The sequence below is a fragment of the Miniopterus natalensis genome, chromosome 6 (genome assembly GCF_054644295.1).
Source record: "Miniopterus natalensis isolate mMinNat1 chromosome 6, mMinNat1.hap1, whole genome shotgun sequence".
Classification (NCBI taxonomy): domain Eukaryota; kingdom Metazoa; phylum Chordata; class Mammalia; order Chiroptera; family Miniopteridae; genus Miniopterus; species Miniopterus natalensis.
Window position 1 is genome coordinate 73,336,803 of NC_142086.1, and position 26,866 is coordinate 73,363,668.

Below are 26,866 nucleotides of genomic sequence, written 5' to 3' on the forward strand. Positions count from 1 at the left end.
GGATCACAGGCCTAAATGTAAAATGCAAACTATTAAAATTCCTAGAAGGTAACATAAGAGAAAACAGGGTATGGTGATGCCTTTTTATATACAACACCAAAGACATGACCCATGAAAGAAATAACTGGAATTATTGTGGTAGCACTGAGATCAGGATATTTCTTAGACTCAAGAATTTCCCTTGTAATATTAGGCAATATTTGGAAATCCAAGGTAGGTGGGAATGTGATGATATGTATGGAAGAAAACACTGTATGCTATTAACTTAACAGGCATGAAAACGGGAAAAAGGGTGAAACATAACTGAATTCCTGCCAGGCACAGAGTAATGGGAATATCATTCCTGTAGCTGCTTCTCTGACCATTCTATAGACGAAGTAACAGAAGACGAGACAAGGTCATGGGGCTAGGTGATAACAGCAGAGCCTCTGTTGTTTATACCATACCATACACTGCTTCCCTTCATCCATTCTCATAATTCCCACTAGGATTTTAGTCCAATAAAAATTGTATTTTATGTTACAGTGATAAATAACGAGTTATAAGTAAAAAGACTACTGAATGTCTGGGACTGAAACTCTACAATGCTGATTTTAAAGCTGGAGGGGGAAAGATCTCCTTTAAAAATACAAAGCAGAAAAAAATGTACCTTGTTTTGGTAACCATGTTGCTATAGGAACAACATAATGATACACAGAAGGGCTTTCAAAGTTATACTGGTAATAAAAGATATACATGTGTACATAGGTCTATCAGTGTTGTTGAATAAATATCAATCTCCCTATCTAGTAGCAAGGAAACCCATGTAAACATTATTTGTACCAATAGTAAAAACATCTGTCTACTTCTGTTTACTGTTTGCATGTATCCACAGAGAGAAGGAATAAAGGAAAACAGTATCCTCTATGCCTAAGAACTTTGGTCTGTAATGTAATCTAGTGCTGGTGCAGGAGAAAAAGGAAAAGGTAATAGGTAAAATGACTAGCTGGTCTCAGAGCTCCACAGTGGGAATACAACTTGCTTAGGTTTCTCAAAGTTTAAGTAGTACATACAACACAATAAATGCATATCTGTACTTCTAGACTGAGAAAAATATGATATAAACTTCTAGGGTTAAATAACTTGTTAACAACCGTGTCCACTGGAGACAATTTTCAGTGCCCTGAAAAAGAATAAATGCTTTTCCAAGTAGTACTCACCCTTTTTTCCTGCCTTCCCCATGTGCCCATCACCCTCGCATCGGTGGCAGCTCTCATTTCACCACAGATTCTCAATCTTCCCCAAAAGGGACAAATCAGAATTTTGGAAGAGAGGTAAGGGTTTGAAAAGGCCCCAAGAGATCTGAAGTGATTCCCTAAGGAGTGTGCCCCACCCCATGAGAACTTTTACATCAGTTCCTTGTTCTACAAAATCTTGAGTATTCAAAATTCAGTTGTCCCAAACATTTTAACATCTGTGCCTCTTACACTACTTCCATACACATCAGAGCACTGCAAAAGCAGAAAAAGCACAGCCTGGACAAAGACATGTACAGAAAACATATATTCCTTTTTTGAGATACTATTTTTCTTTCTTTCAAGGAACTACAGTAAGCACGCACACATTATTTTCTTAAGGAAAATGTAATGCTCAGGTGAGGCAGGCCCTGCTAGCATCTTCCTCCTTCCAACAGAGCCTGATGTTATTTCAGGAAGCAGTGAGCCAACTCCCTGCAGTCTGTTCCCCAGACTCCCCTGCAGTTGTGGGAAAGCTTTTGATTTCCCAATACAGGCACTTCCCCAACTGTCCCCCTTCGTATTCCTGCCTTCTGGCAGTGCATGAGCCATACTTACTGAGAAATGAAGTGAGAGGTGGAAAGGGGCTGGGTCCCTGGTGACATGGCATGGCTGAGCTGCCTATATCCCTTCTTGATTCAAGAAACAAATAAACCCTTGTCCATTTAAACCTCTTTCTGCAGACTGCGTTCCTAACTGATATAACTGGTCTATGTGGAAAGTAAGTTTGGCACGAGAAGATGATGATTAACACAATCTGCCTTGTTTGCCCCCTCACCCTCTACTCCAGCCAGCTACACCTATTTCCTCTGACTCTCATTTATAAACTCAGAGACACTCTCTGTTTTATCCCAAACTGTGGACTCAATCTGTCTCTCTGAACCTTTAGTACCTACCTGTGCCCCTTCCATGGGATGACTGCTCTACACTTTACTTATATGGCTCACCTGATTTATGAGAACAGCTAACCATAACCAACAAAACTCTTAAGTCTGGTTCCTTGTGGAAAGGTCTATCCTGCTGCACATATCTCCATGCACAGTCTCAATTTTGCATGAGCAGAAGTCAAAGAGGAAAAGTTTAGCATTTATGTAACTGCTGACTTTTGTAAGCTACCTATTGACATTTGTGAGAATTTAATCAAATGATTTTTTTAAATGTTCTTATTCAAAGCAATATTTAATGTGCTAAAAATCAACTCAAGGTCACAACTAAAATGAAGTGGCCCCATTACTCCCTGGTTCTCCCTCTTACAACTGAAAAATCCTGATCACAACACAATGCAAGCAAAGGAAGGCTCTGAAAGGTGGGAAGAAGGCAAATGGCCTTGGGACTTGAAAAACACCAACACAACAAGATTCCTGAGTTTCCTTAGTGCCTCTCCTATGTCCCAAACAGGGTGCTTCAAAAGTCTCCAACCTAGAATTACCAACAGCCACATTTAAAACAACAACAACAACAACAAAAAACTCCCAAAAAGTCTGATCTACTTATCAGGGAAAGTGTGGCTAAACAGCAGAAAACATTCTTGGCAACATCCTCTCCAGCTAAATATCAACTGTAAAACTCCATAGCTTCATCAGGGCTGCAGCTGAGCAGAGGTGATCTTCCACACCTTATGGCCCCTGCCCCACAGAGACAGGTGGTGCATTCCAGTTCACCTGGCTGGTTTGTCAGTGGGGTGAGCTGGGAGCTGATTTTCATTTTCCTATTGCAGAAGCAAGATATGCTCCAACTCCCTGACCAGGGTGGTATCAGTGAGGCCAGTGGGGAGTTGAGCCTCCACCCCAACCCTGTACCAACTGAGTCTAAACAAAGCAGTACAAGTTGGTTGAAGTAAGTACTCTACTACTTCCCTTCTGTTCTTTGAGTCAGGGAGACCCAGTGGGGAACTAAACCTCCATACCCAACTGGCAGCAAAGAGGCCAAATAAAGCAGTGAAAAACAGGACTAGCAGCACTCCTCATACTGCTCCTCACACACATCATGTATCAGAGGGTCTAGGTAGAAAGCCTCCAGCCCCACCCTGCATCAGTGAGACAGGAGTTGACACTCTGCTTCCCTATCCCTGGTGCCAGTGAGACCAGCAGAGAGCTAAGCCTCCACCCACAGCTGACATCAGCAAGGCAGATCAAGTAGGGGGAGGCAGCACTGGTTGGCATTCTCCCATCTCTTGGTGTCAGCGGGGCACAGACAGGAGCCAAGCCTCTGCCCTCACCCGGCTGCAACAAAGCAGTGTGAATTAGTTGTCTGAATCCCCACCTCCCTGGTGACAGTGAGTTCAGCAGCAGGGAGCTGATGTTAAATACCCGTGCAGACACACAGCATTGTAAGTTGGTGATCTACTTTTGCTGGGAAGATGTGAGTGGGGCCAAGGGGAATAGGTGAGCTTCACTCCACCAGTCTGATACAAGACAGTGTTGGCAGGATAGAGGGAAGCAGAAAAAAACATATCCATCTGGCTATCATGCTATACCTCAACAGAGGGAGTACCTGCTAAAAAAATATTAAATAGGATCCAAAGTCTCATAGTATAACCTCCAAAATAAACAGGACTCAGTGGAAAATTACTCATCATGCCAGAACCAAGAAAATCACAACATCAACAAGAGAAGATAATCAGCAGACCCCACACTGCGATGAATCAGATGCTGAAATTATCAAACAAGGATCAGAAGGCAGCCATCGCGAAAATTCCTTTAAAAAGGAATTAAAAATTCTCTTGAAACAAAAGAAAATCTCAAAAAGAAACAGAAATTACATTTAAAAAATCATATAACTGAAAAACACAGTAATTGGGGTGAGGGGGAACCTAATTGGATGGGCTCAATAGCAGAGTATAATGATAGAGTAGAGAACCACTGAACTTTAGGAGAGATCAACAGAATTCACCCAATCTGAACAACAGAAAAGAAAAAAATTAACGGTGTCTCAGGGGCCTGTGGGATAATAGCAAAAGAACAAACATTCATATGTTTGGAAAAACTCCCTAAATATGACAAGAGATATAAACCTACAGCTCCAACAAGCTATAGGAAAGATCTTATTCTATCCAAAAAGAATAAACCCAAAGAAATTCATGCCAAGACACACCATAATTAAGCCACAGACTATGATGTCATGCACCTGTATTGCAATAGCTAGGGCAACCACTAAGAAACCTATGCAAGGCAATATACTAAAAACCACTATAAAGAAATCAAGATATAATCCTAAAAATGTTCAAGAAACCAACATAAAGGTAAGAAAAGAGAAACAGAGGATGAGAACCAGAGGAAACAAACTAAACACAAATAATAAAATGGCATACTTAAACCCTAACATATCAATAATTACCTTAAATGTGAATGTTCTAAATACACCAATTAAAAGAGACTGGCAGAGTGGATTTAAAAAACCCATGATTTGACAATATGATAGCTACAAGACTCTGACATCAAATTCATAACATAGGTAAGTTGAGGGTAAAAGAACAGAAAAAATATACCATGTAAACAGTTTATTAAAAATGTAGTAATGATTATATTAATATCAGATAAAATAGACTTCGGAGCAAAGAAAAATAATAGAGACAAATAAGGATATTATATAATGATAAAAGGATCAATCCACCAAGAAGGCATAACAATACTAAATGTGTTCACACCAAATAACAGAGCTACAAATTTTGTGAAGCAAAAATTATAGAACTCAAAGAGAAATAGACAAATCCACAATGAGAGTTGAGGACTTCCAATACTCTACTCCTAGCAACAGAGAGAATCATTAGACAGAAAATAAGGACATATTTGAACTCAACAGCATCATCAATCAACTGATATAATTGATATCTACAGACTACTTCATCCAGCAACAGCAGAATATACTCTCTTCTCAAGCTCACATGGAACATTCACCAAGATAGGCCATGTTCTGGGTCCAAAACACATCTTAACAAATTTTTAAAAATTAAAATTATACAATGCCTGTGCTTAGACCACAGTGAAATTAACCTAGAAATCAAACAGAAAGGTGGAAACTTCCAAAATATTTGGAGATTAAACAACAAACATTTTTTTCTGTTTTATTGAATTTAATGGGGTGACACTGGTTAACAAAAGTGTACAGGTTTGGTGCACAATTCCACAACACATTATCTGTACACTGTATTCCGTGTTCACTGCCCCAAGCCAAGTTTCCTTCCATCACTATTTATGCCCCTATACCGTCTTCTACCTCCTCACATCCCCCTTTCCCTCTGGTAATCACCACACTGTTGTGTCAATGAGTTTTTTCTCTCCTTTTTTCTTTCGTGCTCAATCCCTCATCCAGCCCCTGCCCAACAGCTGTCAGCATGTTCTCTATCTGTGCGTCTGTCTCTGTTTTGTTTGTTAGTTTATTTTGTTCATTAGATTCCACATATGAGAGAAATCATACGATACTTGTCTTTCTCTAATTGGCTTATTTCACTTAGTATAATGTTTTCTACATCCACCCATGCTGTTGCAAAGGGTAAGATTTCCTTGTTTTTTATGGCTGAATAGTATTACACTGTGTAAATGTCCCACAGCTTTTTTATCACTCATCTACTGATGGGCACTTGGGCTGCTTCCAGATGTTAGCTATTGTAAATAACATTGCAGTGAACATAGGGGTGCATATCTTCTTTTGAATTAGTGTTTTGGGTTTCTTGTGATAAACTCCCAGAAGTATAATTGCTGGGCCATAAGGCAGTTCTATTTTTAATTTTTTGAGGTAACTCCATACTGCTTTCCATAATGGCTGCACCAATCTGCATTCCCACCAACACTGCAAAAGAGTTTCCTTTTCTCCACATCCTCGCCAACACTTGTTGTTTGTTGATTTATTAATAATAGCCATTCTGACAGGTCTGAGGTAATATCTCATTGTAGTTTTAATTTGCATTTCTCTAATAATTAGTGATGTTGAGCATCTTTTCATATGTCTCTTGGCCATCTGTATGTCCTATTTGGAGAAGTGTCTATTCAGGTCCTTTGCCCATGTTTTTAAAAAAGATGTCTTTATTGATTTCAGAGAGAGGAAGGGAGAGGGAGAGAGAGCGAGATAGAAACATCAATGATGAGAGTCATTGATTGGCTGCCTCCTGCATGCCCCCTACTGGGAATCGAGCCCGAAACCTGGGCATGTGCCCTGACCTGGAATCAAACGGCGATACCCTGGATCATAGGTTGATCCTCAACTGCTGAGCCATGCCAGCTGGGCTGCCCATTTTTCAATTGGATTGTTTGTTCTTTGGTGTTGAGTGTTATAAGTTCTTTATAAATTTTGGATATTAACCCTTATCAGATGTATCATTGGTAAATATTTTCTTCCATTCAGTGGGTTGTCTTTTCATTTTGTTGATGGTTTCCTTTGCTGTGCAATACCCTTTTTAGTTTGATGTAGTCCCATTAGTTTATTTTTACTTTTGTATCCCTTGCCCGAGGAGATATATCAGAAAAAATACTGCTACAAGATTTTACTGCCTATGTTTTCTTCTAGGATTTTTATGGTTTTGAGTCTTACATTTATCTTTAATCCATTTTGAGTTTACTCTGTGTATGGTGTAAGAAGGTGAGCTAATTTCATTTATTTTTCATATTATCTGTCCATTTTCCCCAACATCATTTATCACAGGAGTATCTAAACATATAAATCAAATATTGATGGACATAAAGGAGGGATTGACAGTAATACAGTCATAGTAGAGGATTTTAACATCCAATTGACATCAATTGATAGATCTTCCAGACAGGAAATCAGCAAGGAAACAGTGACCTTAAATGACACACTAGATCAGATGGATTTAATTGATACCTTCAGAGCATTTTACCCCAAAGCAACAGAATATACATTCTTTTCAAGTGCACATGGAACATTTTCTAGGACAGATCACGTTAAGATACAAAACAAGTCTCAGTAAATTTAAGAAGACTAAAATCATATCAAGCAACTTCTCTGACCATAATGGTATAAAACTAGAAATCAATCACAAGAAAAAAACTGAAAAACACACAAAAAAGACATGGAGGCTAAATAACATGTTATTAAACAATAAATGAGTTAACAATGAAATCAAGGAAGAAATCAAAAGATACCATGAAACAAATGAAAATGAGAATAACTCAAAATCTATGAGACACAGTGAAAGCAGTCCTAAGAAGGATAGTCATAGCATTATAGGGCTATCTCAAGAAACAAGAAAAATCTCAAATAAACAATCTAACTTTACACTTAAACTTGAAAAGGAATAACAAACAAAGTCCAAACTTGAGAAGAAAAAAGCAAATAATAAAGATCAGAGCAGAAATAAATGAAATAGTCTAATAAAAAATACAAAAGATCAATGAAACCAAGAGCTGGTTCTTTAAAAAGATAAACAAGATTGACAAAACTTTAACCAGACTCATAAAGAAAAAAAGAGGACCCAAATAAACAGCACACTTTTGAATAACAAAAGGAACAAAAAAGAAATGCCAGAGAAATTTTTAAAACTTTGAATTAAAGGAAAATGGATTGAAATTTTTAACTTATTAAAATTTGTGTGATGCAGGAAAAGTAGTGCTTAAAGGGAACTGTATAGCATTGAATGCATTTGTTAGAAGAGAGAAAAGATCTAAAATCAATAATCTAAGCTTTCGCCTTAAGGAGCTAGAAAATGAAGAGCAAATTAAATCAAATTAAGTAAAGGGAAAGAAATAATAATATTTAGAGGAAATCCCTGGCCAGGTTGCTCAGTTGGCTGGAGTACTGTCCCATACATCAAAAGGTTGCAGGTTCAATTCCAGGTCAGGGCACACATCCAGGTGACAGGGTCAATTCCAGGAGGGGTGTGTACGGTAGGCAACTGATGGATGTGTCTCTCACATCGATGATTCTCTCTCTCTCCTTGCCCCCCTTCTTCTCTCTTAAAAAAAAAAAAAAAAAAAAGGCCTTGGGTGATGATTAGAAAATAATAATAAATAATTAGAGCAGAAATCAATGAAATTGAAACAAGAAATCAATAGAGCCCTGGCTGCTTTGGCTCAGTGGTTAGAGCTGCCCCATGGGCCTAAGGATTGCGGGTTCTATTCCTGGTCAAGGGCACATACCTCAGTTGTAGGTTCAATCCCCAGCCCTGGTCAGGGCACGTGTGGGAAGCAACCAATCGATGTGTCTCTCTCAAGTCAATGTCTGTCTGTCTCTCTCCCTCTCTCCCCCATCTCTCCTTTTCATTCTTTCTAAAAATCAATGGAAAAAATATCCTCGGGTGAGGATTAACAACAACAAAAACAAATCAATAGAGAAAAATCACCAGGGAAATGTAAATTAAAAGATACCACTACACACCTATTAGAATGGCCAAAATCCAAAACACCACTCCCACCAAATGCTGGTGAGGATGTAGTGACAGGAGCACTCATTCACTGGCACCGGAATTGTAAAGTGAGAAAGCCACTTTGGAAGACAGTTTGGTAGTTTCTTAAAAAACTATGCATACCATGTGATCCAGTAATTATATTCTTTGGTATTTACCGAAAGTTGAATATACATATCTACACAAATAGTTGCACATGGATATTTATAGCAGCTTTTTTCATAATTGCCAAATCTTGGTAGCAACCAAGATGTTCTTCAGTAGGTTAATGGATAAACTGTGGTACATCCAGACAATGGAATATTATTCAAAGAAATGAGCTATCAAGCTGTGAAAAGAAATGGAGGAAACTCAAATGTACTGTATGTTGTTTTTTCAATTTGCCTGAATCTACCATTAGGCTAGTGTTAGTCAGAGAAGCTTCTGTTGCTTGTAACCAAAAGAACTTGATATAGAACTCTGACCAGAATTTGGCAAAGGATATTAAAAATCAATACAGACAAAATAAACAAAAAGATAAGCAACCATGAGAAAATATTAGCAACATATATAAACAAAGTATAATGTTCATACTATATTGAAAACTCATATAAATAAACAAAAATAAATAACCAAATAGAAATTTGGACAACATATATGAATAGGTAATAGAGGAAGAAATATAAATATCTAGTAAACATGAAAAATCTTCAACCTCATTAACAAAAAACACAAATAACAATGAAGTATCATTTTTTCACTCAAGAAAAAAAAATTTGAAAAAAATTGCGAAGACTTCAATATTAACAAACTATAGGAAAATAACCACTTTATAAACTGTTGGCCAAAAATAAAGTTAACACTATCTTCTGAAAGAACAATTTGATATAATATACACATCAAAATTTTTAAAAGGCACACTCTTTAGCAATTTCACTTCTAGGAATTTATTCTATGGAAAATGTGTACACAAATATAAATTTAAATACTACATGTAATAATAAATATTGAAAATAATTTAAATGTTGAAAATAGAAATGGTTAAGTAATTTTGGCATATTCTTAGTAAGGAAAATGTTGTAGCAGTTAAGAACCAGGTAGATCTATATGCAATAACACGGAACAATTCTCAAGATATATAGTTAAGTGGCAAAAATCACACAACAATAAATTTAACAGATTGGTTATGTTGAAAAACTAGTCTATTAAAAGATAAACATTTTTGAAACTATATGGCTTATATATATTACATATGTTAAAAATATACCTATAATAAAGGTAAAGACACAATGAAAAATATACACCAAACCATTAAAAATGGTTTTATCTCCAGTAAAAAGAAAGCAATCAGCAGGATCAACGGGGACTTTCTTGCCTCTTCTTCTATATTTGTGTGTTTATGTACTTAAATAATACAACATTTTATTAAGGAAAGTATAAATAAACACCAAACAAAAGAATCTCTGACAGGCAAAAAAAACACCTAATTTAAAATTTTAAACTGAATACTTCAGGGTTTTTTTTTATTTTTTCCACTTGAACAGTATGAAATACTTTATTATTCAGATTTGAAATTTTAAAAACTATAACAAAATTTTCTTGGTAAAGGACTAAGAAATATTGGACCCAATTGACATTTAACATAATTATTAAAATTTGTAATAAAATGTAATAGAAGTACTTAATCCTGAGAGACTTAAGAAAGTTTCTAGTTTTGTAAAGACATGACATTCATTAAATTCATTAATTCAAGGTTTACTAACATCAACTGTTGATATTTTAAATGAAGAAATACTCATTCATAGGAAAAAGGTAACACCATAAAACTCCAGCAAAAAACCCTTCCATAGAAGTGCCTTTATAAGTACATTGAAGTGTCTTTAGGCAAACTAAATTGTTGATCAGATCTGATAGCATTAGGAACCCATTATTTAATTTTTTTTCCAATTCCAGTAACTTAGATTCATATGCCAATTTTAATGTCTTGGCATCCTTTTCAAAACATGAAAACCTTAGCCTATAAATCTAAATCTTCAAGGCCATTTATAACAAATGTTAGGCATCAAAAACTACAAAAATTCACCTGATTTTTGACAGACAAATCTTCCTAATGATAAAATTAAGATATACCTGGGGAAAAATAAAACTAAACAGGATCTCGACTTATAGTTACTGAATTAACTGGTTTCTAATTATTCAGAGAGTAAATATATGTCTCAAAGAATGCTCAAACTATAACTGATAATTACATTAGTAATTATTAATAATTAAGAAACAAACTGAAATATATTCAAGAATAAATTATACCTGATACAGAGAAATTCCAGAAGAACACTGAAAGTCTATTTTCTGTACTTTTCTTTCAAACTAAACAAATAACAGAAGAGAATAGTATATTCCCACCTTTCTGTTTTGGAGTCATTGTTAATTTTGTACTGTTCAAAATCTTGGCTGAGAGAATGCAGCTTTTCTTGAAGTATCTTTTCACGTTCTACACTTCCTTGATAAAATTTCATCTCTTTTTCCATCGCTTTCACTTTTTCTTCCATAGCTTTAAACTCGTGTAGAATTAAATAGCTGACTCCACAGTACTTACAAACTTTTTCATCAGGGGACATCTAGAAAATAGAATATGCATTACTGAAATGATATTTTTAAATTCTGAAAAAATGAAGTCCAGTGGAAGATGTTATTGCTACTATGTTGTCAAATGAAGTAAATGTATACTGTTCTATATCATGGAGTGATAATTATGACATTGCTTACATCTGGATAAAATTTTTTAAATTGGTATGATATTGACTCTGACACAAAATCTTGGAGTTAGAAAAGGGTCTTTCAGAGTAATTATTTCTCCACGGTATCTCTAAGAAAAACTTACTCTTGAAATATTTTCCAGCCCAGCTGGGCGTGGCTCAGTGGTTGAGGTTCAACCTATGATCCAGGAGATTGCGGTTAGATTCGTGGTCAGGGCACATGGCCAGGATGTGGGCTTGATCCTCAGTAGGGGGCGTGCAGAAGGCAGCCCATCAATGACTCTCTCATCATTGATGTTTCTCTCTCTCTCTCTCTCCTCCCCCTTTCCTCTCTCTGAAATCAATAAAGATATATTAAAAATATTTTTTTTCCCATACAATTAAACAGAAATGATGAAAACATCGTTACAATTCTTATTTTAAGATGAGTTTTTCATGGAGTGGGAAGAAAGCACTGGCTTTTCACTGCCAACTGCACTGTGATTTTGCAGGTGCCTCTTGGCTTTTTCAGATCTTATTTTCCTCATTTATAAAATTAGGGCATTGAACTCTTAGTTCCTGTTCAGTTTTAACATTTTATGATTTTTACAGAATTTTACATTCTGTCACAAAACCATAAATAGGAAAACCACTTTGAACCCAATCTCTTCTCCCTAAATTAGTTCTTTTCCTCAGGGAGTTAAGGTTATACTCATTTTATAGATGAGGAAAGGGAGGCTGCTGACATTAAATAACCAGCTGGTAAATGGGGAAGTTAGGATTAAACCCAGGTCTATTTAAAATCAATACCCATGCCTGTAGCCATTCGTACCATATTTATCTACAATGTGTACATCAGCTAAATCCTCTTACTTTCTTCAGATATAATGTTCACATATCTCTGGACAACATTGAGGCAGTGAAAAATAGAATTTTGGCAAAGTCAAGAGAGAGGTAATTATTTTTTCTGTCTCAAGTACATAAATATTCTTCAAGTAGCCTCTACTTGTCTTGCTATTCACAAAGGACAAAAAGAGACACAGCTTCATTAAATATTTGCTCCAGGGCACTAAAATGAAAACAACACTGGGATTACTAGAAAAGTACTTACTCTTAATGTAACCTCCCTTAACACTGTAGAAATGGCTCCTCCAACTAAGAGTGAGGGCACCATGTCTGTCTATCAGTGCTATCACACAAGAGTAGGTTAAAGCAAACTAATAATAAATTTTTATAAAGTAAAATTTTGCACATTTAAACTTCAATAATAAAAATTTCAAATGTCAGACTGGCTATTATCAACAAGACAAGTAATAATAAGTGCTGGAGAGGTTGTGGAGTAAAAGGAACCCTCATTCACTGCTGGTGGGAATGTAAACCTGTACCGCCACTATGGAAAGCAGTATGAGACTCCTCAAAAAATTAAGAATACAACCCTGGCCGGTGTTGATCAGTGGTTAGAGCAGCGGCCTGAGTATTGGAGGGTCTCGGGTTCCATTTCCAGTCAAGGGCACACATACCTGGGTTACAGGTTTGATCCCCGCCCTCTGTCAGGGTACAAGCAGAGGCAACCAATCGATATGTCTCTCACATCAATGTTTCTCTCTCCTCTCCTCTCCTCCCCTCCCCTCCTCTCCCATTTCCTCTCTCTCTCCCCCCTCCCCCTCCACTCTCTCTAAAAAAAAAAAAAATCAATGGAAAAAATATCCTCACTCCTGGGGTGAGGATTTAAAAAAACAAAAAATATTAAGAATATAGTCACCATATGACCCAGCAACCCCCCTTCTGGGTATCTACCCCAAAATTTTGAAAACACTTATTCAAAAAGAGATATGCACCCCTATGTTCACTGCAGCATTATTCATGGTGGCCAAGCCATGGAAACAACAGAAGTGTCCTTCGATAGATGATTATATTAAAAAGATGTGGTAAAATATATACAATGAACTACTACTCAGCCATAAGGAAAGATGAAATACTGCCATTTGCAACAACATGGATGGATCTTGAGAATATCATGCTAAGCAAATTAAGTGAGAAAAAGTTAAGAACCATATGATTTCACTCATATGTGGGATATAAAACTGAAAGCAACAAATGAGCAAACAAGAAAAACAAACAAAAACCCATAGACACAGACAACAGCATGGTGGTTACAAGAGAACAGGGAGCTGGGGGGCAGAGTAAAAGTTAAAGGGGGTCAAATATATGGTGATGGAAGATTATTTGACTTTGAGTGGTGGGCACACAATGCAATATACAATTGATATATCAAAGAATTGTACACTTGAAACCTCTATAATCTTATTAACTAATGATACTACAATAAATTTAACTTAAAAATTTTTCAAAGGCAAAACCAAAATATAATACTGTGGAAAACCAATGAATGACTACATCATTGAATGCCAATGAATGACACTGGTACCAAAAATACAGATTTATAAAACAACAGATTTGAAAGAAATCATAAAGATAACCTGGTTGAAACATTGGATGGGTTCACTGAGTCTATTATAACCTAGACAAATTGTTGCCCAGACTCTATTTCAATATCCCAAATGATGGAAAACTACTTTGTAAAGCAGCTTGTTGCATCTTCTAACAGTTTGTCAGGAAATTTTTTCTCACACTGACCCCAAAGCTGCCTGCCTGGAGCGTCCACTGGTCCTACACCTCCTAGTAACCATGTGGAACCACCACAGGCTCTTTCTAATATTTGAACACAGCTATCAGTCAGGAACACTCCCTATCTGATCCTCTCCAGGTGAACACTTCCAATTCCTTCAGCTGTTTCCCATATGACATGGTTTTGACATTCTTCCTCATTCTAGATAATCTTCTCTGAACTTGTTCCTCGGTTCTACGTCGGTTTCAAAGTATGGTACCCAGAATTGAATACTTCAGTGTGAATAAGAGTACTCAAACTTTCCACATCCTAGTATCTCGTTAGTATTGTTAGTAATACCTTCTAATGCAACCTTAGATTATAATGATCTCTTGCATTTGTAGCAATTATGTTACTATTATATACTGTAACTGTCTTTTATGTTAAATAAAGACCCTGTTTAAAAATACTGCAGTGCAAAACCAAGTTTCATTATACCAACCCATTCCTTTCCACCTTTTTTAGAGATCTACCTGCCACAGCCCTGGCTGTTCTATGTGGTAATGTGACCAAAACCCCATCCACCCTATCCATGGCTGACTGGTGGAAAAGGACTGGACATCCCACCTGGAAGAACCAGGCCTTAAGTTGGGAATGATCCAACCAGCCCTTAAGTGTTGAAGACCCAGACATTTACGAAACCCTTAGGGCTAACTACCCAATTATCTTTGTAACCAGCCTACATTTGTTGACATTGTCTTCAGGAATATTACAATGAAATTCATCAAATGCCTTTGAAAGGTTCATATATATTTGATGCCTACTACAGTTCCTGGATCTAGTAACTCTACACGAAATGGAATAGAGCAAGGTCTACCTGCTGGTTCTCTTAATGAACACAAAATTGGCCCAATTTTATTGGTTCTCTAATATACCCTCACAAATCTCCCTTTGACAAAAAATATGGAATCTTGACTGGAATTGAAATTGAGTTCACTGGTTGTAGTTTATGGTCACTTTATATGTGGAGTGGCATTTGTATGTTATCCTCTTACTCTTCGTGTGTCCTCAAAGATCACCAAGAGTGGCTCTGCAATCCCATTCAAAGGTACTGTCAGTCCCCTGGAATATAATCCATCCATGTCAAGAGACCTAAACTAATTCAGAGAAGAGGGGTATTTTCTTACAATCCCTTTGCCCATCATGAGTTTTGGTCCCTTCTCATCAATTTGAAAATTATATTGCTTTATTCCAAAGCACTTTCGTCCTTAATCTTCTGCCTATTAATCACAGTTTTTGCCCTGCTTCGGGCAAAGCACCCTAACCCCAGTCTAATGGAAGCTCTTGCCTGGGTGAAGCTTCTTTGCAGGCTGATGTACAAAACACAAAGAGCATAAACTTCACAATTGTGAAAGCTATTAGAATGTTATTCCATCCTAGCAATTATGGGGGGGAAGCTAAAATAAGTGAAGTAAAACATTTTATAGGACAGGTCTTCTGGAAGTTCAGCAAAGAAAGCCAAAATATAATATCATTATGATCTAGGAAACAAGACAATCAAATTACAAAATAAAAGGTCCATATGAGAAGTCTCCAGACTTCATCTAGTACAACCTGAATCACTGAGTGATCTATGTTAAATAAGTATATTGAACAAAAGTCTTCAATGCTATTAAATTGTAAATAATTTTCTGTAAGTAAAACTGCAACAGAAAAAGCGTAATAACACTTTCAAATTCTTAGTGTCTGTCTATACAGGCTAATTATTTTGGGCATTTCTGTGAAACTTGAAAAGATATGATATACTATAATTATGTTCCCAAATGAAGTAAGTAAAAGTTATCTGGTTTTTTGGTGTGAAATATAATTTGTGCTTCATCCTTATAACTTGGTGTTATAACATCTCCTTGTTTTGTAAGTAAAATAATGACATGCTGTCATTCTTGACAAAACAGCTATTATAAGCAGGATGTCTCTGCTTTCTCGATGTACTCTGGAAGAGGCATTAGCAAACGCAGTATATTAAACAAATGCGAAACCATTTAAAAATAAATTTTAAAATAAACTTCTCAACTGCAGCATTTGTACTTCTTAAATTACAGTTATTCAATATTAAAATGATGCAAAAATCTTTTAAAGGTTAAATTAGGCTTTGGGTCCTTCACAAAGCTCCTGTCTGTGCTTCAACTAGAAAGGGCGCTCAGGAACCCCTGCTGCCCAATTGAGGCATTCTCTGCTCCAAAAATTGTTCCTCCTTTTTTGCCCACCCTGTCCCATGCTTATTATGATTGGTTAAGGAGAAAAGGAACAGGTAAACTATTCCACAAAGGTAAGAGTAACAGCTGTATGCTCTGTAAAGCCGTATAAACTGTAAACCCTTCCAAGAGGATCTGCATTAAAAAGATGACTTTACTCAAAAACAATGAGTGTCTAGCTAGAGAATTTCATTCAAATTAGGAGAAACATTTTGAGACAGAAGAGTGGATCTTTTGAGTCGCAAAGACCACTTGACCATTTCATAAGGCCATTAGGACCCGTCCTCATCAATAAGTCAACTTGCTGGACTACCAATTTAACACTCAATTTGGTAAAGGGGCATCTACAACCCCCACCTTCATCACACTCAGTGGTGAGGGAGTACATGATTCCCCTAAGAAAAGGAACGGGGCAAAGGTACTCACTCTCTCTGCTCTTACGCAGCACAATGCTGGAGATTCTAGCCACAGTAATAAGGCAAGAGGAGGAAAAACGGCATACATATCAGAAAGGAAGAAACAAAACTGACCCTATTTGAGATGACATGATTGTTTACATAGAAAACCCCAAGGAATTCACAATAAAACTCCTAGAACTATTAAGTTCAGCAAGGTCCATGATTCAAGATAAACATACAAAAACCAATTGTTCTATATACTGCCAGTGAATACATGGACAGTGCAATTAAAATTACAATACCAATTATAATTCCTCAAAAAATGAAATACTTAGGTGCAAATCCAACAAAACGTTCACAGGACTTGTATGCTAAAAACTAAAAAACACAGATGGTAAGAAATCAAAGATTTAAATAAGTGGACAGACATACTGTGTTTATGGGTTGGAAGACTCAAAATATTAAAAATATCATTTCTCCCCAAATGTATATATAATGTCCTATCAAAATTCCAGCCAGATTTTTTTTATATAGACAGGATTGTTCTCAAATATATAGGGAAAGGCAAAGAAACTACAAGAGCTAAGACAATCTTGAAAAAGAAGACTAAAGTGGGAGGAATCATTTTACCTGATTTCAAGACATCTTGTAAGTCTACAGTAATAAAGACTGTGTAGTACTGGCAGAAGGAAAGTCAATGGAATAGACTAGCGAACCCAGAAATAAATCTACATAACTATGCCAAAAGGATTTTTCTGGCAAAGGTGCAAAAGCAATTTAATGAAGAGATAGCCTTTTCAACAAACAGTGCTGGAACAATTGGATATCCATAGGTTTAAAGAAAAGAACTTCAACCTAAACCTACACCCTATACAAATTAACTCAAAATGAGTCATGGACTTAAGTATAAAAGATAAAACTATGATTTTAGAAGAAAAAATTTCTAGGATAAAATCTTCAGGATCTATACTAGGCAGCATTCTTATACTTTATATCAAAAGCATGATCCATAAATAGAAAAACTGATTAGCTAAATTTCATCAAAATTTAAAACTTTTTCTCTACAAAATCCCTGAGAAGAGAATGAAAGGATAAGTTACAGACTGGGGGAAAATATTTGCAAACCACATATCTGACAAAGGATAGTATCTAGATTATATAAAGAACTCTCAAAACTCAACAGTTTAAAAAAATCCAATTAGAAAACAGTCAAAAGACATGAAGAAATATTTCACCTAAGAGGATATACAGATGCCAAATAAGCACATGAAAAGATACTCAACACATCATTAGGAAAGTGAAAATTAAAACCACAATGAGATATCACTGCACACCTATCAAAAAGGCTAAAATAACAACTAATGACAACATCAAATGCTGGTAAAGATGTAGAGAAACTGGATCATTCATACATTGCTGGTGAGAATGTGAAATGTACAGCCTCTGAAAAAGTTTGGCAGTACCTTAAAAAACTAAACATGTAACTACTGTACAAACTAGCAATTGCACTCTTGGGCATTTATCCCAGGAAAATGAAAACATATGTTCTCATAAAAACCTATAAGCAAATATTTATAGCAGCTTTATAACTAATAGCCAAAAACTGGAAAAAAACCCAGATGTTCTTCAACAGGTTAAATAAACTGTAGTACATTTATACTATGTAATATTACTCAGCAATAAAAAGAAACTATTGATACATGCAACAACCTGAATAAAGCTCCAGAGAATTCCGCTGAATGAAAAAACTAATCCCAAAAGTTTATATCTTGCATGATTCCATTTATATAACATTCTTGAAAATGACAAAATTGTTGATCAGATCAGTGGTTGCCAGGGGTCATAGATTAGGGGTGAGGGATAAAGTGGTGGAGGTGTATGAATGGGGAGGTTGAGGTAAACGTAATTATAGAAGCTCAACAGGAGGAATCCTTGTTGTAACAGAACTTTTTTATATCTTGACTCTATCAATGTTGATATCCTGGTTGTGATACTATACTATAGTTTTGCCAGATGTTACCTTTGGGTAAGTCAGGGTAACAGTACATGGGATCTCTTGGTGTCATTTCTTACAAATGCATATGAATCTACAATGATCTCAAAATAAGACATTTACTAAGAAAATAATAAAAATAAAAATAAATCAATCTGGGACTAAAATACCAAAGATTAATCCATAAACAAATTTTATTGAGCAATTTCAAAAAATGCTGGCTTCATACATAAATTATACATATGTTTATCTACATATACTTCCAAAGTATACTTCCTCCAATACCTACTTTTCCACTAGGAAACCTCACCTAAGTAAACTCTATGGCCTTCTATGGCCAGCCAGCAAAAGTAGTTTGGACTACAAATTCACAAATGCAGATTTTGTTCAAGATTCACAGTAACATTTTTTTTAAAACTTTTTCCTAATGAACTGTCTTGGATAACAATATTAAGTGAATAACCTCTCCAAGAATTACACAGCTTCCTACTTCTTCTGTCATTAGGTTTTAAAACTGCAATTGCTTAAATACATACCCACATACACATATCATTACTTTTCCCAGATAATAATGTTAACATTTCTGTGACCATTTTCTCTATTTTTCCCCTCTACTTTAACTCAACACAAAATCTGACCCTAGCCACAGTGGCCCAAAATGACCTGGAAAATTAGGTTTATTTTTTCTGGCAATGACAACCTGTGCTTGGAAATATAAAACCGTTATTCTGAATAAGTTTCAAAGTTTCAAAGTACTAAAATTACTATACTGAAACAGGACAAAATGAGCTGTTACTGCTAGAGAAAGGGACTGTTATCCCAGAAAGAACAGTGTGCTCTCCAACCCTTGCACCACCACTTCTGTTTTATAAAATAAACAACTCTGGTCTCTTTATTTTACTTTGTGTCCTCTGGTAATAAATATCCTCTCTGGAGCTAAAACCCTATTACAAGTGCTCATTTTGTCACCATTTAAAAAAAGAGATCAGCTTTACTTTTGCAAAATAACTGATTTTTCCACTCATCTGTTGCAGTTGTTTTGATTTCTGTGTATGTTCCCAAGCGAAAAAAAAACCACAAAAGTTGTTCATTGCTTTTTTCCTAAAATGAGGGAGTTCGTATGTCTCTAAAATAGGCTGACATTCAGGAGGGGAAGACATATAGAATTATTACTTTGCTGATCTATAAGTGTTTTAATTTTAAATTGTGGCAATAAAATCCTAAACACAGAACTGTACTATCAGTACAAGTGCATTCTGCTTTCAGAAAGCTAAAAATTCTAGCAAAGCTGCTGGTTTTTGGAGGTCAGAAACAGGTATGAGTCAGCTCAATCTAGAGGGAGAACAGACGTAAAGATATGATCTAAGTACATATAGAAGTAAACTGTAGAGTCTAGCAGCAGACAAAGGGGATGAGTGTGGTCTTGCTGTCCAGCCCACGGGCCTGTTTTACATTTTGTGTGACTTGGGGAGATGGAAGTTTGAGATATATTTTATGCTCAGTCAGAAATTGTGATAAAAGCAAAAAGATCTCGGAACAAAAGTCAAAAGATTCTTATTCTTGCTTCCCTAAGATTCCCTAAAAAGATGAGGCCAGGGAGCAGCTGATTTAACAATTTTAGCCTTCTAGTCAGGCAACGGATTCTCTAATTACAGCTTATCATCAGCATTCTTCTCTATACTTTCCCTTTGGTGGCCATCTGCCCCACCACCTCTACTTGTTCTTGCAACTTTTCTACTACTACCGATTTTCCTATTAATAGCACAGTGCAGTGCAGTCATTTTCATGTCCTTTATCAAGTACCTTTCATGTAAGTTATCAACCATCCCATTTCCATATCACATAGCAAAAGTATGGAAAGAAATAAAGAGGAAGGGCTCCCCTCACCTTCTCTTCCCTGATTTCTATACTAACCTTCCTTGCCTACACAGAGAAAGGGAAAAAAAAGAAAAGAAAACAGCAAGGGCTTCCTTAGAAAGAAGAGCCAGCATAAAAATTAACATAAAAAAAGTTAACAGAACAAGCGGTGGGCACTGATCCACCCACCTCATGTCCTTTTTCCACCCAATAAAGAAATGGAGCACAATTTCCAAGACATTATGAAAAAAAAAAAAGATTCGTTTTCTTCATTTTAATAATAAAGTATTATTAAGTAATTCTAATCCAAAGTATTCCTATTACCATTATAAGCTATATACAGGATGGGGCAAAAGTCGGTTTTCAGTTGTGAGTAAGCAAAACACAGAGTTTACTCTTATATTGTTTATTAATTATTGTATTATCTTCCATACCAACAACTGTAAACCTACTTTTGCCCTGCCCTGTATCTATTTAACATGATTCTGTATAGAATGATGTATGCAAGCTGACTACATAGATGTACCGCCTGATCACTACGCAATTTAACAAGTACATTATGGACAATCTAGATGGATCAAACACAGGTAAGAAGTTATGGAAAACAAACAACTGACTTGTTCTTAGACCGTGCTTTAATGAGCTGTGGGGTGCATGTACACATTTTGGTTGCTTTATAACCAAGTACCCAGAACAATGTCTGGCACATATAGGCACTGGGTATCTGTTGTACAAATGTATCTAACTTGAGTCTGAAGAAGTGCAAAGCTGCACTTTATATTCTAAACATTGGGCAGGACAAAGGCTACAATCAGGATACTTGGCCAGGGCCGTAGGCAGCTGACCTTCTCCTGGAGTCACCACTTCTCTGCGCTGTATGGACAGCTGCTTGCCATTCCTGCTTTGAGAATATAACTGCAGATTTATGAAATGCTTGGTTTTAGCATTTTTAAACAATTTACTTATAAAGTACCTTAAACATGAGAAAAAACATTCTACAGCTCTCATAAAAACTTTGTCAAAATAAATACATGCTTTCTCATATATTCAAAATATTTACATTCTAAACATTCTCTAACTTGACCAGCTTTTTCTCACCAGGAAGCTTCTGTTCCTTTGGTCTAACATGCGCTATTGCCTATCTGTCTAGAGAAATATTCCTCCTTTAAGGGCCAATCCCAGTTCTACCTCCTGCATAAAGCTCCTCCCTTGCCTGTCACAATACTTGGGGATCCCTCACCCTACCTTCTCCTTTCTTGGAGAGAAGCTACCGTCTTACATGGCATCTAAATCACACACTGTCCTTTAGAGTTATTTTTCAGGTCTTTATATACCCTCTTCCTGACAGACGACTGGATCTGAAGTGTAGGTATTGCTTCTTGCAGATGGTTTTGTTTTGTTTCTTTCAACCTCTACCACACAGGGTGGTATATGGAAGGAATTCAGTTGAGGGAGAGAGGAAGGACATTCCATGTCTACACACACATAAAAGCACCATTTCTTAGGTAAGCATAGCATAGCTGAGCTCTCTCTGTGCTGTCTCTCTCTTACACCTAACATAAAAGGTGAAGCAAATTAAATACAGTGGCTGAAAAGGTCTTTTCTGGTCATTGGACTTCCCTTCCAGTTCCTGCTAGGCTGCAGTTTACATAAATCTGAAGAACATGCAGTAACAGTAAGCATCAACTTAAATCAATGGCATGGTTAATGCTAACAGGTAGCCCAAAGCAACACGAACAAAGGATAAAAGCATATCTGAGAGCTGACTGCAATTTTTTAAATTAAAAAGTAACAGACTGCTGGTTAAGAGTTGACTGCAGATTTACTGAAAAACTGGAATGACTGATGATAGTTAAGGTTTTAATTCACAATTTGTTGATCAGTTTCAAAGAGATATTTTTAAAATTATACTATTAACAATGTATGCATTGCCAAACTAAATATGGGACAAATGCGTTTGCCTGAGGACAGATATGAGCTAACAGGGAGGAGAGTAGCATGGAAATTCTGAAGAACTGTTAACTAGATTAAATGAGTTGATATATACATGAAAGGACTTAAAACAGTGCCTGGTGCAAGAATCAAGGTGACATTGAAATAGACCCTCATAGAAAGAGACTCTTAAAAATTTAGCATCGTAAAAAGCTACAAACTAATTGAAATTTCTGTGGTGGTTTACTACTAATTATTTGTTTTACAAATGCAGAATAGGGATCACTTAAATTTTTAAACAGACCCATTTATTTCAGTTTTTTTGAAAAAACTTTTCTTTTTCTACAAAGCTGCTAGGAAAATATCTAAATATACAATTGGGACATTCCTGGGGCCCTCTTTTCCCAAGGCCCACACACACCTGATCAAATACTGTGCTCGAATTGTTTATCTGTCGTCTTTCGCAAGTCAAACACTACTGAATTGAATTCCACAATTCTAACCATTAGGATTATTCCCTTCCCCACTCTATTAATTCATTCCAGATGCCCTGACCAAAATAAATACAAAACCTCTGAATTTACTTCCCCAGGTTTTAGAATTATCTACCTGTTAAAAGGTTTCTAATGGTATGTTGTAATAACACAATATAATATCATACCTTTTGGATTTCTTCAGGTAATGCGTGCATGGGAATGTGACGATCCATAATTTCCCAAAATATACTGACGGAGCTCCGAAGTAAAATAATCTAAAAATATTGATGGCAATAGTCAGAATTGAAATAATGTGAAAAAAATTCAAATTGAGATACAAATTCTTGCGGGTATTTGAAGAAGAATGTTGACAATTTTCAACAGATGTTCATTTCATCAACTGAGTGTTAAACGGTACAGGAGAGGTTTTCTCAGTTATTAGGCCAATAGAACAGGAAAGACCTATAAAGAGAGACTACTAATAGTAGCTGCAAACATTTTCTTTCTTTAGAAATTAAGTCCAATTGTAACTCCTGTGGTGGCTTACTATTAATTATTTGCTATGCAAATACAAAATAAGGATCAATTTCAAATGGAAGCATTTAGTTCAGTTATTGTTTTTCTGAAAAACTACTAGTAAAATGTCTAAATACGGTATTTTAGTTCAGCAGACAAAAGCAATTGTGACATGAATACTGGTATAAATGATGATGTACAGAAAAAATAGTCAGTTAACAGATTCAATATGACATTCAGACCCTGAAGAATCATCAAAGCTTGAGAAGCCCAGTGCCAATTTTACCTATAAGTGGACATTTTTATAATTTTTATGCAGCTATTTTACTTTTAATAGATTTTCATTTTATAAGAAAACAATTCAATATAAAGCTCTACCACTATTTTCATAAAACCAAATAGGATGGAGGAGCACTTTGATTTTGGGTTGTTTTTTTTAACTTTCCCAAATATGAAGAAAGAATGGACAATCCAATTTCATGAGTGAGAAATGTTTATATATACCCAAGGAGTGAGGGGCAGAAGAGGGGCAGCCGAGTAAGATGATACAGGCCAACTCCACAGCAGGAAAGGCGGCCTATGGGCCAAAAGTTGTAGATAAGGAATAGTCCAGGAGTGGATTACTAGTGAAGGCTTCCTGTGGTTATTCGCTTTTGATCAGGGTAGGATTTTGACAGAGACAGCAGAGGAGCAGTACTCTATCAGAGGCAGCAACCCCAGCCTTGCCAAGGTAGCAGGGACATTGTAGATGACAAAAATTCTTGTAGGGGCAGTATTTTTTTTTTAATTATGCAACCATTGGTAGAAAAGAGGATTCCCTCCCTATCCTGTTAACACAAAACCCCTTGTTTTAATGAGCTGCTGTTTACAGCAAATAACTAATGATCTGTCTTCCCATGTAAATGCAATACGTGTGTGTGTTTGGTCAGGTTAATTGACATGGTTAACATAGGTCCACATGGCCAAGTACATACTAATCTGATGTTTGGCAGACTGTCACCTGGACAGGGCAAGAGCTCATTATTCACAGAAGGCTCATTATTCTCATTTCTGCCATTTTACAATGGACTCGCCAACAGTAAAATAAGGTGGCATGGCTTACTTAAACTCTATTGGGAAAATTTCTTCTCCTAAATTACCAACTAAATCTCTTTTTAAAAAATTCCACCCACAAATTTGAGAGCAAGGATCTAGTGACAGTATAAACAAGGCACCAGTGGGACCATTTTTATTTAGAACCTTCGTTGTCTATAAATCTATTCCAACTTTGTGGCCTTATTCTACCAAGGGAGAAGAACTGGCAGGTTCTAATTATCGAGGGAAAAGTCAAAATAAAATATTCTGCCAACTCAGAAAATCTCTCTAGAGCAGAAAGATGGCAATTTTATTATTGAATATGCATTTAAGTAGACTGTGAGGCACATCACAATCAATCTGCTAATGAGATTACAAAGACCGAAAGAAACCCCACTTTTTATACAGCTGGGCAGATACAATTCATTACATACATGCTTTCAAGATAAATGGTAGCCTGTTCTCAACACAGCTTGATAATCACTCGTCCACAGCTCACTTTAAGTCGCCTGGTAACCCAACTAGCCAGCTACGCCAGCTAACTGCGTTTGTCCTAAGAAAAGCAAGTCTCTGTGACAAAGTGGGTTGTTGCTAGAAGGTACCTAAACTAAAATTCCCAAGGAGATATGGAAATAGGGGGACTATCTCCCTTGATATTTACATTTTAAAGAAATGACTCCCAGGTCCTCAAACAAAACATTCTGGATCTTTAAAAGCTTTGCATACATATTAAAGGAATAGTGGGAGAGTTAACAAATAAGAGGTTTCTTAGGAAAGGGAGGGGAAAGGTCTCTTTCCCTTTTGGCAACAGGGAAATTCGTTAGTTTTAATTTACCCTTACATTATTTTGCGTGTTTTATCAAATGAGTCCCTTCCATTCTTTCACGTGACACACGCGTAGACTGCCCTTGGGCGAGAGGCGCGGGGACAACTGGCAGCAGCCACGGAGGTGTTTCCGAACCTGTTCTCTACCAGTCACGAAGGAAATGTCACACACACAGAAACGTCCCCGATCGCTCCCCTCCGACTCCCTTCCTCACACCGCGTCACGACGGGCGCTAACTCGCGCTCCGCTTTCGGGCCCCCCGGCGTGAGTCACCCGCGAGCCCGCAGGTCAGGGCCGGCGGGAAGCGGGAGTGCTCCCGGAGACGCTCCCGAAGCGGCAGGACTCTCCACACAGAAACGGACCACAAGGCCGCGCAGCTTCGGGAAGGGCTCTGAGTCCTGTCCCTATCTAATCCCGCTCCCTCGGGACCCGCCGTGGCCGGAAGAGGAGGCGGCAGCGGCGGCGGGGAGGCCGGGCTGCGCCCCGCGGGGGGAAGGGGCGAGCGGGCGGGGCCGGCTGGCGGGGAGCGTTCGGGGGACGCAGGAGGGGCGGGGCCGGGGCGCGGGCCCCCTCCCGTCGCGGCTCCGGCTCCGCTTTCCCGCAGCTCCCGGGGCCAGCACGCCTCCGCTCCGGAACTGCGTCCGGAGAACCGGGTCCCCCGCGGCTCTAGGAAGCTATTCTCTGTCTCTCACCTAGACCAGGACGCCGCCGGGTGCGAAACGGCTTTCCCAGTCTCCTGGGAGACCGTGCTGCGCGTCGGCGTGACGTCAGGGCGCGGTGGCGTCACGGCCCACGCCTCTCGCCAACGCGGAAGCCGGTCTCCCCCGCGCGCGGCGGAAGCGGGGAGCAGGCGGCGGGGTCCGAGCCAAGGGTTCACCGAACTCCGGGCGCTGAGAGGCGGGGGAGGGCGGCTCGAGCCGTAGTCGCCGCTGTGGGGCGCAGGGAGCCCTCCCGGCCCTGTGACCGGCGTTGGGGTCCTCAGCCCGCCCAAGGGCCCGTGTGGAGGACAGCGCCGTGGGCCCTGACTGACCTTGAGCGGGAGGGGGAGAGATGCCCGGAGAGGTCAAGGGTGTAAAAGGGAAGCTGTGGTCTCAGTGACTGAGCGAACGGAGGACGTTCGTCAAGTTTTCATCCTAGTCCAGGAGTAGCCAAGAAGAAGCCTTTAGCTCTCGAGGTGTCGAGACCCCCGGGCCGCAGCGTGTTTATTTCTAGCAGACCGCCCACCTGCCCCCGTGTGCGGCTTCGCTCCCTCCATTCCTGAGCGCGTGTGCGCTGGTAGTCCGCCGGCGGGAGCCTGCGCACCGGCGCGGGCGACGCTCGGCCAGCCGCCCGGGGGGCAGCCGCGGGTGTGCTTAGCGGGGCACTCGGTCACAGGCCGATCTCTCCGTTTTGAAGGCTATATGAGGGACAAAAGGCAGCTCTTCCAAGAAAAAACACCTGCTGCTCGCTGACAGGGAAAGAGACTTGCTACTACTGAATGAAGTAAGGTTGAATACAAAGGAAATGAGTTCAAACGTAGATTTAGAGAAGTGGTCAAATGATGCAGAACATTGATGGAGCAGTCGTGAGACTGCTGATTGATGGCG

General features: G+C 38.0%; 1 protein-coding gene across 1 annotated transcript in view; it reads right to left on the bottom strand.

Annotated features, from left to right (window-relative positions):
- LEKR1 (leucine, glutamate and lysine rich 1) overlaps window positions 1–25,467 on the bottom strand; it is a 106,956-nt gene extending 81,489 nt beyond the window's left edge. The window contains exons 1-3 of the mRNA XM_087818360.1: window positions 25,296–25,467; window positions 23,050–23,139; window positions 11,014–11,228 (exon numbers count right to left, since the gene is read on the bottom strand). Of these exons, the coding sequence (XP_087674486.1) occupies window positions 11,014–11,228; window positions 23,050–23,097 (263 nt within the window). The 5' untranslated portion in view covers window positions 23,098–23,139; window positions 25,296–25,467. The remainder of the gene's footprint in view (window positions 1–11,013; window positions 11,229–23,049; window positions 23,140–25,295) is intronic.
- Window positions 25,468–26,866: the final 1,399 nt, after the last annotated feature.